The 16,712-nt window shown below is 32.3% G+C and overlaps 1 protein-coding gene across 1 annotated transcript; it reads right to left on the bottom strand.

Moving 5' to 3' along the window:
- Nucleotides 1–2,000: 2,000 nt before the first annotated feature.
- LOC127732100 (dnaJ homolog subfamily C member 27-like) lies at nt 2,001–16,487 on the bottom strand. The gene is made up of 7 exons (XM_052241161.1): nt 16,156–16,487; nt 13,899–13,981; nt 12,284–12,353; nt 10,395–10,559; nt 7,932–8,048; nt 6,742–6,902; nt 2,001–5,331 (listed from the first exon to the last, which is right to left on the bottom strand). The coding sequence occupies exons 1-7, from the start codon at nt 16,225–16,227 to the stop codon at nt 5,199–5,201; spliced, it is 801 nt and encodes a 266-aa protein (XP_052097121.1). The 5' UTR covers nt 16,228–16,487; the 3' UTR covers nt 2,001–5,198.
- Between the last annotated feature and the right edge of the window lie 225 nt (nt 16,488–16,712).

The raw sequence follows: 16,712 nt of genomic DNA, 5'->3' as shown, positions 1-16,712 counted from the left end.
ACTGCATACCAAATATAATTGATCTACCACTAGTGGTTCACCACAAACATGACCTAAATACAAACTAATACATTGTTGACGCCTCCGCCGCCGATGCAGGAAACAGCATACCTATGTCTCGCTTTTTGAATCCATCAAGGTGAGAAAAAATTATGTCATATTTGAATTTTGACCAATGAAGAACTCAGACCAAGCAAACCACATATTGATTAAAATACAAATAATCAACTGTTATTGAAATATAAGAATTAGAATAACCATTGTTTTACACCAGCAACAGGTAGGACGTCATTCTAATTGGAACAGAGTTGCAAGAAGTGAAATGATATATGTTTTCTAAGATCTCTAATCAGATGATCAACTTTCAAAAAAGCAAGAACCCTTTTACCCTTGAACTTTACATAAACATCTATAAATCAAACAATCAGAGTAAAAAAATTGTTCTGAAATAAACTACTTGCCGGAAACAAAAATCAATTAACCGTTCTATGTAAATATTAAGAGGGACAATCAAAACCTTATATCTAAAGATAAATAAAATGCTCCGCTGGGCGCAGCTTGATACGACCGCAGAGGTCGAACCCTGAACAGTTGGGGCAAGTATGGACACAACATTCAAGCTTGATACAGCACTGAATTTGGATTGTGATTAAATATTTGACACAGCATAGGTTTCTGACACAGAATAAATGAGGTCTAAGAACTTAAAAAAAAAATTTAATTTACCTATTTAAACCATATCATTATTACTTGCTTTTATATATAAATCAGAAATAACCAATTTAAAATGGAAAATTTTAAAGAAAAAAAAGGGGAAAAAAAATCCCCCTCAAATTTTTTGAACCCCCTTATGATTCATCACCCCTAAACTTAATCCCAGCCTTTCCTTTGAGGTATAGTACCTTGCAGTACAATTTCAGAGAGATCCGTACACTTGAACACAAGTTATTGTCTGGAAACTAGAAAAATGCTCGTTTTTTTACCCCTTTTTGGCCCCAAATTCCTAAACATTTAGGGCAATTACCCCCAAACTCAAACCCAGCTTTCCCTTTATGATATGGAACCTTGTAGTACAATTTCATAAAGATCCATACACTAACACACAAGTTATTGTCCTGAAACTATAAAAATGCTTGTTTTTTTGCCTTTTTTGGCCCCTAATTCCTAAAATTTTGAGGCAATTACCCCCAAAATCCATCCCAGCCTTCCCTTTGTGGTATGGTACCTTGCAGTACAATTTCAGAGAGATCCGTACACTTGAACACAAGTTATTGTCATGAAACTTGAAAATGCTTGTTTTTTTGCCCCTTTTTTGGCCCCTAATTCCTACAATTTGGAGGCAATTACCCCCAAAATCAATCCCAGCATTCCCTTTGTGATATGAAAACTTGTGGTACAATGTCAGAGAGATACATACACTAACACACAAGTTATGTTTGGAAGTTACAAAAATGCTTATTCCTGGCCCCTTTTTGGCCCCTAATTCCTTAACTGTTGGTACCATAACCCCCAAAATCAATCCCAACCTTCCTTTTGTGGTATTGAACCTTATGGTAAAATTTCATAGATATCCATTCACTTAAACTAAAGTTAGAGTGCGAAAACCAATGTGTCTTCGGACGACGACGCCGGACGACGACAGCGACGATGACGACGACGCCAATGTAATACCAATATACTACCACAAAAATTTTTTGCGGTCGTATAAAAACAGGGTCAAAAGAAAAACACAATTAGTTTATTACTGCATAAGTTCCTTTTAAGATATATTTAACTGATATCTATTAATAGAAGGGTGCTAGAGGGTAACTTCATCTTAGCAAAAACCACCAAGAAAATAGCTAGGATTTTCTAAAATTACAAAGATGTCTGCATTGAGGAAAGACCAAACCCATGTGACTCCATTCTTTTTTCAGAATTGCAACTATCAAATCACAATATTACTGCTATGCTTCTCTGAAACAAATATATCTTTCCATGGTAATAGAAAAATCAATTCATAAAATAATTCATTTTTATTTTGCTTTTAAAAACATTACAATAAATAAAATTCAAAACTTAAACAAAGTAGCATCTAATCTCAAGTTATAGTAATGAAGTACATCTAACTTAATATTTACTACTGATCTGTATGAAATGTGACCCCTTATGGGATCTCTTCAGACCTTTCTTACTGTGACAAACAAGTTTAAAGAAAAGAGTGAAAGATTTTTAATAATCAGATTGATACAGATCTTTTTTTAAATCAAATCAGTGGAATAACCAAGGTTTAAGTGACTAAGGTCCTGTAAATTCAGAAATTATTGCAAGTTTTTTATGAATGGGAATAATGCGACTGAATGGGTATCGCAATAAGAAGTTGCATTATGATATCTGATACATATGTCTGTAGGCAGCTTTTCCAAGAATCATAATAATTAATCTCCCATTTTCATCCATTCTTCAAAAATAGCAATAATAAATGCATGCATTCATTTCTGAATTTACAGTAATAACTAAATGGTTAGCATTGTATTTGTATGGACGATGATCCTATATAATGTTACCTTTACCAATTATAAATACAGGTAACTTATTTTTGTGGGAATGTTGAAAATTTACCTTGTCCTACACTATAGGTGAAACTAATTTGCAATACTTTGTATGAATAGATAATTTATCAATTAATACAGTTTGAGTTGGAGTTATTTCCCTTGTCTGCCATGCTGGAGAGTAAAATGGTTAAGTTCTTATTTGACTAATCAAATTAAAACATATAGTACAAGCAAATCTGATAAGAGATCCTAGCGATGTGGTAGTTATGAATTATACAAGGCTTAATCAAATTAAAATTGTTCAGAAAACAACTTTTTGCAAGAGGCTAGACTCTAGCAGCATTGTACAACAAAATAAATTTGGTTGATTTATGAAGGAAACTGTACACTTTGACCTTCAACTTAATGGCAAAGGGACATAAATCTGGCTCAAATTAGGTAAAATTATCTATATGAAGTGGCATTTAGCACCTAAAATTTAACAAAATAGGTCATTACATTGAATACAATTTTGACCTCATGAGAAAAATTATTACAATTATTTGATAATTTTAAATATCACACTTTTCAAATAATGATGAACAGAATTCAACTGATAAACTGTCAGTCAACAATATATCCTTTAATTATAAAGAAAAATCATGTTTAATACATTAAAAACAGTGCAACACCAAAACAAAGTTAAATTAATTAGTATTGCAATTTTTTTCATTAAATACGACAAAGACAAAAGTTACTTCGATTAGAGAAGACAGTATTATATTTATGGATTCCTATCTTCATACTCTGGGCTCATTATTATTCCTGGGATACCAATTTTCACAGATTTTATGGTTATATGTTAACCAAGAAGTTAAATGTCTAACTAAGTACAATTCTTCCATAGGTCTGTATTGAGACTTTGGCAAAACCACCAAATCAAATATCCATGAAAAAACTATTTTTCCCAATCCACAAAAATTGGTATTCACAAAAATTTATAAATCTATAGTAGTTTTAAGAAACTTTTAGAAAACTACACTTCGTATATGATGTATTTTTTAATAGATACCATATAATGCATCAAAGTTATAGAAAAAAAATACCCTGTGTAAGCATTAACCAAATTTATTTCTACAAATTATCAGGGATTGATATCAGCAACAATCAATGAATCTTAATTGCCATTGAACAATATCCAAGCAAAAAAAACAACATGTAGGTTAATTTAGAAAGCTTGTAATGAATATAAAATATGTAGCATTTCTTTATTCAAATAAGGCAATAAACTCAACTTGCAAGCTGTAGTAAATAAATCCATTTATCACTCATGTTAAAGTATGGTATACATCAAAACAAATACAATTTTGTTTTGCCTGACAAAAATCACTTTGAATTATTATCAAGAAAACACACTTTACTATTTAATGGAAAACATACAATGAAACAAATTCTAATTTAACGATACACTCAAATTAAAGGTTCAAATAAAATGCATAACATTACACATTAATTCTTTTACGTCCATTTAGAAGTTTAGTTAAATTTGCACAAATACATACAAATACACTTTCATTTCATTTGTTACAGTAATTTATTGCAAATATTGTAATTGTGGTTTTGTATAGCTAATACTCAGTCATAAAATTAGCAATTTAAAAACAAAAATGTCTATTGAAATATAACAAATTTTCATGGATATATGGAAACTTTTTTGTGAATGCAATTGAAAGGATTGCCATTACTTCTAGAGCAATGTAGGAATTGTTTAAGGAATTATATTTTGTATTGGGCTTATTCCTAAATGATCTTATACAAAGCTTAACTAGAAATCCATAACGGAGAGAAATTTTGTAAATATTATGATAATTTAATACAGAAAACAAACAGTTTTAGCAATAATACATTTTTAAAAGCTTTGGTTTTACAAGTAAAGAGAAGTTTTTGTTCATTTTCCTCTCTAGATGCCATAGGGTTACATTACAGAAATATTTTTAAAGTAAAAATTTGTGATAGGACTAGACAATATTTGTGAAGATACTGGGGATATGCAGTGAAATTTGACATCATTTCTAAATCGATTAAGGTGGTACCCAACACCTTGACTAAAATTAATTTGGCTCGTTTAATTTTCATAAAATGTTTACAAAATATTTACTTTGACCCTTTGAAAAAAATATAAAAATTTCAAAGAACTTGAACCTATCACTTTCTTGGAAAAATTTCATTGGATATATAGCAGTTTGATAAACACTAATTTTAATCATTGAGAAGCTTAATATTTCCTTAACAATACAACGTAATTAAAACGTTTAGCTGATTTTACAGAGTTATCTCCCTGTAGTGTTAGGTACCACCTTAAGTACTGGTTTAATCAATCTGACTAAAATACAGATCATGTGTCCACGCTTCGGTTACAAGGATATGAAAACCTTCCATTCTACTTTCTGTTTGAACGGCCTTTCAGGATCCTCAGGTTTTGTTGTAATGATACACACCTTTACAAATTTGGAAGCAGACATTTTATTGGTTGATATAAAAGTTATCAGAACAGAAAGTGGGACAGGGTGTTGTCAGATCTCTGTAAGCGAAACGTGGATATAGGATTTGTATTTTAATCAGATTGAGGTTGAATGACTGTGTGACCTAGAAATAAAATAATCAACAACTAATATTGAATGTGTGTTATGAACATTTCTTTAACAAAGTAGTTCTTGCTGCCACCAAAAGTTTGAAAGCTTCTTCACTTCCTGGTGCTACACTTTTATCTGGATGTAATAATACTGCTAATTTTCTGTAAGCTTTGTTCACCTCGTCCCTAAAAAAAAAAATTGTTATAAGTGATTTTTATTTCTTTAATACTATAATAAATGACAACATCCTCATAATTGTAGAATAGGGCCATAACTTATCCTTCAATCAATACAAAGTCATAAAATTAATATGTTGAAATGTTTTTTGCTCGCTCCTACAATTTGTTGATGAAATTTAAAACTTTAATTTCAATTTATCGCTTTATTCAATCTTTTTTTTATTAAATTTAGAATTCAAAAATAAAAGCCCTCTCAATCAAAATAAAAAAAATAAAAGGCCTTTCCTCAGCACATATGTTTGTTCAACGAGTGCAATTCTGCATCCATTCATCTCTGGTAAAAACTCATTATTTATTACTAACCCACAGTAATTTTGAATAAAAGAATGGATTATCTTCTCATTGTTGAAGTTATATTGTGACCCATACATGGTCAATGTTTTTTTATTACCTTGGCTTGTTGAATTGCTGCTGACTAAACTCATTTAAATATAAAATTTATCCAGTCAGAGTTCAGATAATATAGACACAGAATTGTATAATGTATGTTCTTTTATGTATGTTTTATTAATCTACTAATCATGATTAAAAAGGGAGCGGGTTGGGTTCTCAGGAACCGCATCAGTAGTTGTCATATAACATATCTTAAATCTTTCCATCTAAATCATTTACAAATTCGTATTTGTAAATGTTCTTATGTTGTACTTTTACACCACTGTTCCAGGTTAGGGGAGGGTTGGGATCCCGCTAACATGTTTAACCCCGCCACATTCTATATGTGCCTGTCCCAAGTCAGGAGCCTGTAATTGAGTGGTTGTTGCTGTTGATCATATGCGTAATTTGTTTATTGTTTTGTACAGTTGTTGTAGTGTTTTGTTGCACCACTGACCCAGGATTAGGGGGAGGGTTGGGATCCCGCTAACATGTTTAACCCCACCACATTCTTTATGTATGTGCCTGTCCCAAGTCAGGAGCCTGTAATTCAGTGGTTGTCGTTTGTTTGTATGTTACATATTTGTTTTTCGTTCATTTTTTGTACATAAATTAGGCCGTTAGTTTTCTCGTTTGAATTGTTTTACATTGTCATTTCGGGGCCTTTTATAGCTGACTGTGCTGTATGGGCTTTGCTCATTGTTGAAGGCCGTACGGTGACCTATAGTTGTTAATTTCTGTGTCATTTGGTCTCTTGTGGAGAGTTGTCTCATTGGCAATCATACCACATCTTCTTTTTTATATTTATACAGAATTGATATGATTTAGAGATTACATAATGTATAAACACCTGTCCTTTGTTGAAAACTCTGTGCTGCCCTTAAGAGGCTTTTTGGTTATTTCTCTATCTATTTGACATATACCTCACATCTACTTTTATTCTTACATATAAGGAGTTTACACAATATAACATATTTCACATACTTTGATGCTCCTAGTTGAACACCTAGCCTCTCATAATCACTCCTTGCTGCTTTAAGCTTCTGTATAGCTTCGACTTGATCCTTGGAGTATCCTAACTGCGTCGTGAAAGGTGCTTTCTTTCCACCATTCTCTACTGCTGATACAACACCCTCAAATAAGTTCTGTAAATACAAATAGATTATAATATGTTGTGCTGTAACACCACTGTCAAAGGTTAGGGAAGGCTGAGTCCTCACAAACATGTTTCACCAAGTTACTTTCTTTACGGTACTGCTGCCCTTCTGTCATAATGATGTTTAAAATTTGGGGCACAATTTCAAAAAAAAAAGTTGAAAAATGCATATTTACAATAGTCATTAGCCTGTAATTCAGTGGCTGTCGTTGGTTGTGGTCTGTCATATTTGTTTTTTTTTGTTTATTATCATGACATAAATCAGGTTGTTGGTTTTCTTGTTTGAATCGTTTCGCATTTTGTCAAGTTGGTTTACTATGCAATATGGGTTTTGCTAATTGTTGAAGGCTGTACGGTGACCTATAGTTGCTCACATCCACATCAGTTAGACTTTAGTGGATAGTTGTCTTATATGTTTGCAGGTTGCTCTAGTCAATTTAAGATCCCTCTCATTTGAAAACCCATCAATAAGGTATTTGATCTGTACCTCTATGGAAATATCCTAATCAAGTTTGAGATACTATGTAACAATGATTTTAAGCAAAAAAAATGATTCTCATGTATCTTTTCTGGATCATCCTTGTGGAACAATTTGCCAATATCAGTACAAAATATTACAAATTTTAATTCTTTCAAATACAAATTAACAGATCATTTATTGAAATCAACAAATTGAAAAAAAATAAAATATCAATTATTTTTTTATCATGATTATATTTTCATAACATGTTATGCAGTTATATTGAACATTGATCATTATACTTGACTTTTATACTAATGTATTCCATGTATATGTTTGCATTTTTGTTTATGCTTTTTCTATGATGAGGACCTCAGTGAAGATTAGTTGTATAGCTAAATGTGTAACCCTCTTAAAATAAAGTATTGTTGTTGTTGTTGTTATTATAAGCATGAAATGATTATCATGTAATTCATACTGGTACCATAAAGCTTATCTCTTTCAGCTGAATTGTTGTCTCAAACTTTTTTAGCGTCTATCGATATTTTTAGTTTTTACCTGAAACATTTCTGTGACACCTTCCCCTGTTTGTGCTGATGTTTCAAAGTAATGATAACCTCTTGTGTCTGCCCATATCCGACCTTCAGACTCGTCAACAACTCTCTTCTTATCAGTCTAAAAATAAAATCAGAAACATTTTAATTATGAATGAGAAAACAATATCAATTTACAAAATGTATAGTAATTCAATTATAAATAATTTGAGAATGTGTATATGGGCCACAGAAGCCCCCGCTTGCAAAATATGCATGAGTAAACTTCCACATCCAGATGCAGGATTCACGTAGTTAAGACCATTTTGTGATTATAAGCATGAGTTTCATATCGTTTTGTTGAGGCAAAGTAAAATTGGAATACGGAAACGAAAAATTCACCAATTTTAATGTTTATAAAAGGGCATAACTCATGAACGGTAAAAGTGACACCACCCAATTTCCAACTTGATCTGTGTTTTGTGGTCATAAGCGTTGTGTATAAGTTTCATAACATTTGGTTGAGGCTAACTAAAGTTAGACAACGGAAACCAATTCTGGGGACGGGACGGACAAGGGTAACACTTAATACCCCCTCCGCTACGGCGGTAGTGTTTCCCCCAAGCATGTTTAGCATGGATAGACGCCATGCCCTTTATAAATGACGCCATGCCCTTTTTTCACCTCTTTGGATGACACCATTCTCAAAAATGCCCTTTCTTCCTGTATTCATGTTTCTGACATTTTTATGACCCTCAGCTAATTAACATTTACAACAGGTGTTATAAAGTTGTGATTACAGTTAATCCGCTTATCGACATCGGATGGGTCACTAATCCGTTAATTATTAATAAACCTCATAATTGACCACCATAATAATTTTCCCCAGTAAAATCAGTCAGTCGGCATTTTAATATCAATATTTCTCAAGGCCAACGACCACAATTTGCAGTTCGTTTGTCGTAGTTTCGTCATATGAACAAAATTGTTTTTTCCCCGGACAGTTCGCTTTTTAATTTCAGTATTTCTAAAACGATCACAATTGGCAGTTTGTTTGTCAAAGTTTTGTCAAATGATCGTATTTTTTGTGATCTTTGGTTTAAAATGTTCAATTTCAATTAAAAAGATAGAACTTCATTCAAAACATTCAGAAAAGTTTTCACGAGTCAAACAGGTGCTTCCTTTACTGTTTATGATATACTGGGCATGCATGAAAGTATTCATATGAATTTATAGACACTAAAACGTAAAATATGAAATAAATTTAGTTTAAAATAAATGAGAGAGACAAATATAGTTCTTACTAAGCAAATCATATTCAAAAAATGATAATTTACTGCCTTTTTTTAAAAACGAACCAATCCGTAGATGAATCCGGATTCATTCTGAATTTATTATCTACTTGTCACTTCCTGTTTACATTTCATTTGTAAATCGAAAGTAAACGTGATCAATTCTCGAATAATTTACAATTTATAGTTATTAGAATCGTTCCAATAAGAATTTGTACAATTCCTTGGTTCCAACTTTATAGAAATGAATTCTAAATATCGATCTAAACGTTTTATAAGGATATTGATTATGCAGTGTAATAGTCTTACAAAGTTCTACAAGTTCATTTATACTGTGAATCCTGGTTTAAAAAAAAGGGGCCCAACTTTTGTTGATCAGGACAGTCCCCTGAAACTAATTGAAGTGAACTTTTTAACTAGATTTTCAGATCTTATATCCTAATCTTCATATTTAAGTGCCACATCAGTCAAATCATGTAATTACTGCCTAGTAAATTTATGCCTTAGTCCTTCAAAGTCTGACAAAGATGTATAGCTAGTAATATACATACATCCTTGGTCCCTTGCTCTTACCCCAAATAATGTTGATTTTCATCTATATTTAAAGATGCATATACAATATTATTTTGAAACAATACACTTGCTATCTTGAGTTCTGATTCCATCAACAACTGCCAGTCCATACTTTACCAATGCAATATGACAATTTATTGCCTTTCTTGTTTTCAGCATACTGTAGGTGCCCTTTTGTTAATTTTCCATACACTGTAGGTGCCCTTTTTATAAATTTTTGCACGCTCTAGATGCCCTTTTTCAATTAAGTTACCATGCCCTTTTTGTGTGATAGGGGAAACACTACGGCGGGGGCATAAAATATAAATACAACAGACCATACTGACATATAAGGGACTCATCTGACAGAACAATATTGAAACAAAAAGTTAAAAATATGCATTGAAAGCACTCATATTTTGTCGATTCCTATAGTTACCACACATATATATGTTAATGCAAATGCATTGTTTCAATTGTTTTATTTGATTAACTTTACTTTGTAAAGTCAGAGACTTATACTACATTATTGTCTGGTTAAATTTAAATATGATAATAAATAATGGTCTCTGGCTTATAACTGATTTATGTGGACAGACATCCAAAAATCATCCAAAAATAATGACAAATGCAAGGGAGATTACCTTGTTAGCACAAACACAGACTGCAATGTTATCTACTTCTGACTGGTTCCCTACTTCATTCTGAAGTTCCAATAACCAAGAATCCAGTGCCTCAAAACTATTCCTGTCTGATACATCAAATACAATAATGGCTCCCTGAGTGTCCTTGTAAAATTCATTTCTTACCTGAAAAAGACATCATAAAATTTCATGTTTCAAAATATTCACTCATTCCAACATTGTCTTATGTGACTAGTGTCAAGTTAGTTTCACCACTTTTTTAAAGACAAATTGTCATTTTTCAATTTCCTGAAATTATCACAATTACTTTTTGTGATTATGTTTTCATGGTATTCCTCTAATGACCAACAACTAAATCATGTTGTGCATAAGATGTTGTCTCATTTACATCAACCTACACACATTTTATGAATTTTTCATGTTAAATATATGATGGATATAAGATCATGGTTAATGGCCGAATTTAACTTGTCACAAGAGTTATATTTTACATCTGTATATAAATATTAAGACATTTTATAAATTTCAAGTGTGAGATTTTCTTTCAGAGAAAATTTATAAATAAAAATTCGTAAGGGTTCCACGGAACCCAGTGTCTCGCCTACTTTTTCTGTTAATCGCAGGCTCAACAAAAATGAGGAAGTAAATCAATAAAAATATTCCTCTTGATACTATCTTTCGATTGTAAGAAGCTTCTGTCCAAGTTTGGTAAAAATCCAGGATAGTTTATTAATCTAATAAATGTTTAAAAACTTTAACTGCAGACTGAATGTTATGTTAACTGGAAGAAAACAAAATTTCCTTCTAGATACTAGCATTTGATCATAAACAAGCTTCTGTCCAAGTTTGGTACAAATCCTAAATAGTATAAGAAAGTTATTAAAATTTTAAAAACTTTAACCACAGAGTGAATTTGTTGTTTCCTGGCAGAAAATCTAAGTCCATTTAAAAGTAAAATACAGAAAAAAATGATTTATTTTTTTACAAAATTTCCTTCTAGATACTAGCTTTTGATCATAAACAAGCTTCTGTCCAAGTTGGTACAAATCCAAAATAGTATAAGAAAGTTATTAAAATTTTAAAAACTTTAACCACAGAGTGAATTTGTTGTTTCCTGGCAGAAAATCTAAGTCCATTTATAAGTAAAATACGGAAAAAATGGAATTTTATTTTTACAAAATTTACTTCTGAATACTATCTTATGATCATAAACAAGCTTCTGTCCAAGTTTGGTAGAAACCCAGGATAGTTTAAGAAAGTTATTAAAATTTTAAAAACTTTAACCACAGAGTGAATGTAATATTTCCCGGCAGAAAAACTAAGTCCATTTATAAGTAAAATACGGAAAAAATTGAATTTTATTTTTACAAAATTTACTTCTGGATACTATCTTATGATCATAAACAAGCTTCTGTCCAAGTTTGGTAGAAATCCAGGATAGTTTAAGAAAGTTATTAAAATTTCAAAAACTTTAACCACAGAGTGAATATTTGTGGACGCCGCCGACGACGACGCCGACGGAATGTAGGATCGCTATGTCTCGCTTTTTCGACTAAAGTCGAAGGCTCGACAAAAATGGTGAGTCTCTCTTTATAAAGTTAGTAAATAAAAGTGCTAGTTCACAAGTTCTGACTCCGAGCTGACCAGTCTTTGCTCTTACTTCTTAATGCTGCATGCTTAGCAGAGAAGCAGCAAATACCAATTTTAAAGTCTTTGGTTTGACACAGACAGGGTTTGAACCCAAGATTTCCCACACTTGAGGTGAACACGCTACCAAGAGACAACCGAGGCAGTCCTTGTAATACATAACAAGAGGCTCACCTGATGAAAAAGTGTCAGTCTGTTAATGAAGAATCTACTTATACTTTTTGTAGCTGACATAAACTTACCTCATAAAATATAGGATGTCCGGCCATGTCAAATATATTAACTTTAACCTCTTTATCTCTTATGTTGACTCTGTAAAGGTGAGAAAAAAAATTAATTTCTTTCATTTCAAATTAAATGACAATTGGAGAAAAATTCATAAAACTTTTAAAAGTCCTCCAGGATAGCAGCTAAGGGTACTTTAGACCTCATCACTGCCCGTCTTTAATACAAAAGATTCTTAAAGAAAAAGGTGGCTCTACGTCTATTATTAAAACATCGTTGCCATTGACTGGACATTAAAAAAGAAAATGTAATTGCGCTAAAACTTTTTTTTTTCATTTTACTTGCAATATTTTGGCATTAACCATGTTAACAGTATGATGTTGGACATTTAATGCTTTTAATTCCCAGCAACCCTAAGAAATACATTATGCCTGTAATATAAATATAACTCATCTGTGTAGCAGCATTTTCCTGAAATTCAATGCATTATTTTAGCATGTTAAAACATTATCACAAAATGATTACACATTGTGTTATATAAAAAAAAAAAGACAATCGAAACTGTCCTTGAAATGTTGTTTGTGCAAATAATTTTGCAGAACGAAACCTATGTTAAAAACCCATTACAATAAGTTCATATTTCTTTTTGTCATAATTCCGTAAGATTTTTCCTTTCTTGGGACATACCCCCCTTTTTCAAACTTATAAGAAGATGGCATGCATTGTATGTTTAAAACCACTAAGCAATAATATTTGGATCTAGATGATGACAAAAAAGCATACGCAAAATATTGTTGGTATTAAAGCTGAAAGATATATTTTTTATATACATATTTATGTTTTAAGATAAGAATAAGAAGCTGCTGAACCAACGCCTTTGTGGTGAAGTGAAGGTAGAGTCACTAAAGAGGATACCCGATGGTATGCAGGGTTGTCAATAAAAATAAATAAATAAAATACCGCTAGATTGACAACAACACTTTAGTGAACTGCAAGTTTTATTGTGTCGACTAGTTTCGCAGATTAGATCGGCGTCTTCAGGACAAATTATATAGAAATTACAATCCCTAAGTATAAAAAAATGGTATCTAAATTTTAACGTCATAATGTGTTTACTCCATTGTCTTTGTTGTTCCTGGTTACCAATGTATGAATGAAATGAAAAAATAATTTCTAGGCAATTTCGGGATGGTATCTCTGTTTTTACATTTATTTAAATAATTTTGGTGTTGCTGGCACTTAACTAATTTAACATTTAATTTTCTGAAGGCACGGAATGATGGTACATTTATTTCTCGAATCCTTTGCGGCTCTTCTTTGTCCTGAAGACGCCGATCAAATCGGCGAAACTAGTCGACACAATAAAACTTGCAGTTCACTAAAGTGTTGTTGTCAATCCAGCGGTATTATATTTATGTTTTGTAAGATTTTTTTTCTTTTTTTTTCCAACAAACCGACCCGACTTTTTACATAAAATTCTGTAAAAGAACAAATTAAAAAACCCTGGCCTTGAGACTGAATGTGACCTTCTCTACAAATGTTTTGAATGAATTAAAAACAGTGCCATTTGGTTCCAACAATTAAAGACACCAATCTTTAATGTAAAACTACAGAAATATAACATTTACATACTTCGTAACACCATAATCAATTCCAATGGTTGCCAGATATTTGTGGACAAATCTTTTCTCACAATATCTTTTTATGATACAACTCTGAAATAAAAGAGATCATATCATAAAGCAAATTATGTAGGTTCTCAAAAATTGAAAATGTACAATATCAGGGCTTCAAATTAGCAGTGGTCCAAGGTCTGTGACCTTCCATTTTAGCGTTCTAACCTTCCCGCTGGTAGTCAGTTACAACGGATGGACTTTTGTATTTTGCAGGTTAAATAAATTCAAAAAAGCATGAAATCTATAAATGAGTGCTATGGAAGGATAAGCATTTTCTGTTTTTAAATGATTTAAACAGTGTACCTAACAAAAGTTATCCCAGAAATATGTGTCTGTGTATGGAAATCATTTTTGTTATCCCAGAAATATGTCTGTGTATGGAAATCATTTTTGTTATCCCAGAAATATGTGTCTGTGTATGGAAATCATTTTTGTTATCCCAGAAATATGTGTCTGTGTATGGAAATCATATCAATTATATTTCCAATCACACTTGAACTCAGGTCTGAACAAAATGTCATTGTAAAGAAATTTTTCAAGCTAAATTGAATATTTCTGTGCCACTTTTAGATCTGTACATTTAATCAAAATAAAATGTGAAACTCAGATAGGTGCAGTTTGATTTGTAATTTTGTAACCTATTGCATACATTCATTTCAAACTGTGTTAATTCCAGACTTGGGGTCAATTACATGCCAAGCAATTAATTATGATTCAATTACATATTGTACATACGGATTTCTTTAAATCTAAATTATAATTACATTTGTTTTTAAATGTAATTGATTACATATAATTACTTTGGTGCTAACTTTCAAAAACTTTATCACATAGAACATAAACATAGGAACCAGCTAGTATGAGGCTTTTTATATGCGCTGATTAACACTGAAATGTTTGTAGACCCATCGTTTTACTCTTTTACATTTTATATTTCTTTTAAACAGTTAATCAGCATCTGTAATTTGAGTTTACCTCACACAAGATTTATTGTATTCCATGTCTTTCTTAAAACCTAGTGTTACATCTTTTCGACTTTTGTCCCCCCAACCAGAACACACGAAAATTGTTAGTTATAATCGACACAGTAGGGAAGGGCTTTCACTCCCACAGTCTTACAAGAACTTCAAAAGCAAGATCATAGTCAGACTGTCTCTGCACTTCTCAAGGCTCTACTGTGTTTACCTGCTAAAGTATGTACTGGTCGACACCTCCCTTATTCGGAGCTCCTCTCAAAAGTTGTGAGAGAACAGTAGTATTTGTGTACACTCCCTAACAGGATTAATGGAGATGTGTCACTAACTTCTGTACAACCCACCACCAAGGGCGTGTAAGGACAGTGGGCGGTCTGTTATTATGGTGGGGGAAGCTGAAGTACTTGGAGAGAACCACCAAGCAACTCTGCTGGAACTGACAACCTGAAGAAATATCTCAAATTTATCTCCAGAGTCCTGGTCAAAGTAGGGGCCACTTTAACCAACCAAGGCCCCCAAAGTACCCATTCTAGTTTAAACTCCGGCCTTGGTACCAGAGATGTATGTGGGAGGGTTAAAATCACCCTTCTAATGTACTGAAATTTCCAGCGTACTGAGACGGGATCAAACCCGGGACCTTCAGCACTGTAGCCATCTTTCTTAACCACTAGATGATGATGATGGATGGTTGCTTAACGTCCAGCGGCAAATTATTATGCATGTCTTCAGGATGAGAACACGTTAATGTAATATGAATATTATCCCTGCTTTGTACTAGACCAACACGCTGAGCCGGATTTTTAAAGTGCTTGTCCACAAGTTAACTACAGTCCGCAGGAAGACATGTAACCTTACCAGGTTTTACATTACTCTGACTCCGAGCCAACCAGTCTTTGTTCTTACTACTTAATGCCACTTGCTTAATGGAGAAGCAGCATATACCAATCTTAAAGTCTTTGGTTTGACCTGACCTGTGTTCAAACCAATGTTCATCCGCGCTTGAGGCGAACACAGTACCACAAGACCATTGAGGCGGTTCTTAACCACTAGACAATGAACCTATAATAAAAATTATTACAAATAATACAAAAGTTTTATTTTGTTAGGTTTACATATTATGATATAACAGTACATATGCTTTGATCTTGCTTAGGAGTAGACAATATATGGTAGAGTAAAGGGCTCCATGAACAAGAAGCAGCTCTGACATAAAACTAAATGACAGTAACAGTTAACTACCTTTCCGACTTCAGCATTTCCCATGCTGATGATTTTTATACGTAATGATTTTTTCATTTTGCCCATTTCCATATGATCTGGATTTTACAGCATAATTGTCATTGCAGTCCAAAAATTGATTGAACCTGGTGAACCGGTTTTTTACTTTTCACTTTTCAGTACAGTTTCTTTTTTGACTACTTTTACTAATAAATCACACTGGTTTTTCGTTATTCATCATAACATATTGTGGTTAATTAATTAAATATCTTAAAAGTGTGTGTTGTCTTTTCTTTAATCTTGTTCCAGGTCACATTTTTCTTAGGAATGTTTAATAAAGCGTCGATGGCAACTCCAACCGGAAGTTGATATAAAACCGAACAAAACAGAAACGTGATTTTTCATTGGTTATCTTCATTGAGGCAGTCAAGAGGGATTTCTATTATATTACCGTAAATGACATTAATACCACCGATAAACGCATAGTACTTCAAGGATTTGTATAGTAAGACTATACAAATCCTTGAGTACTTGTATAATTTATTCATTTGTCATTAAGTGTTTGTTCAATCAATTGT

The sequence above is a fragment of the Mytilus californianus genome, unplaced genomic scaffold, assembly GCF_021869535.1.
Source record: "Mytilus californianus isolate M0D057914Y unplaced genomic scaffold, xbMytCali1.0.p SCAF_22, whole genome shotgun sequence".
In the NCBI taxonomy this organism is placed as follows: Eukaryota; Metazoa; Mollusca; class Bivalvia; order Mytilida; family Mytilidae; genus Mytilus; species Mytilus californianus.
This window is presented reverse-complemented; position numbering and strand designations above follow the sequence as displayed.

Coding starts and splice junctions, on each gene's coding strand:
- LOC127732100 (XM_052241161.1), bottom strand. CDS start 16,227: ATGGAAATGGGCAAAATGAAAAAATCATTACGTATAAAAATCATCAGC. Junction 12,354..13,898: donor ATTGATTATGGTGTTACGAA/GTATGTAAATGT, acceptor TCACCTTTACAG/AGTCAACATAAGAGATAAAG. Junction 10,560..12,283: donor GACATCCTATATTTTATGAG/GTAAGTTTATGT, acceptor TGTCTTTTTCAG/GTAAGAAATGAATTTTACAA.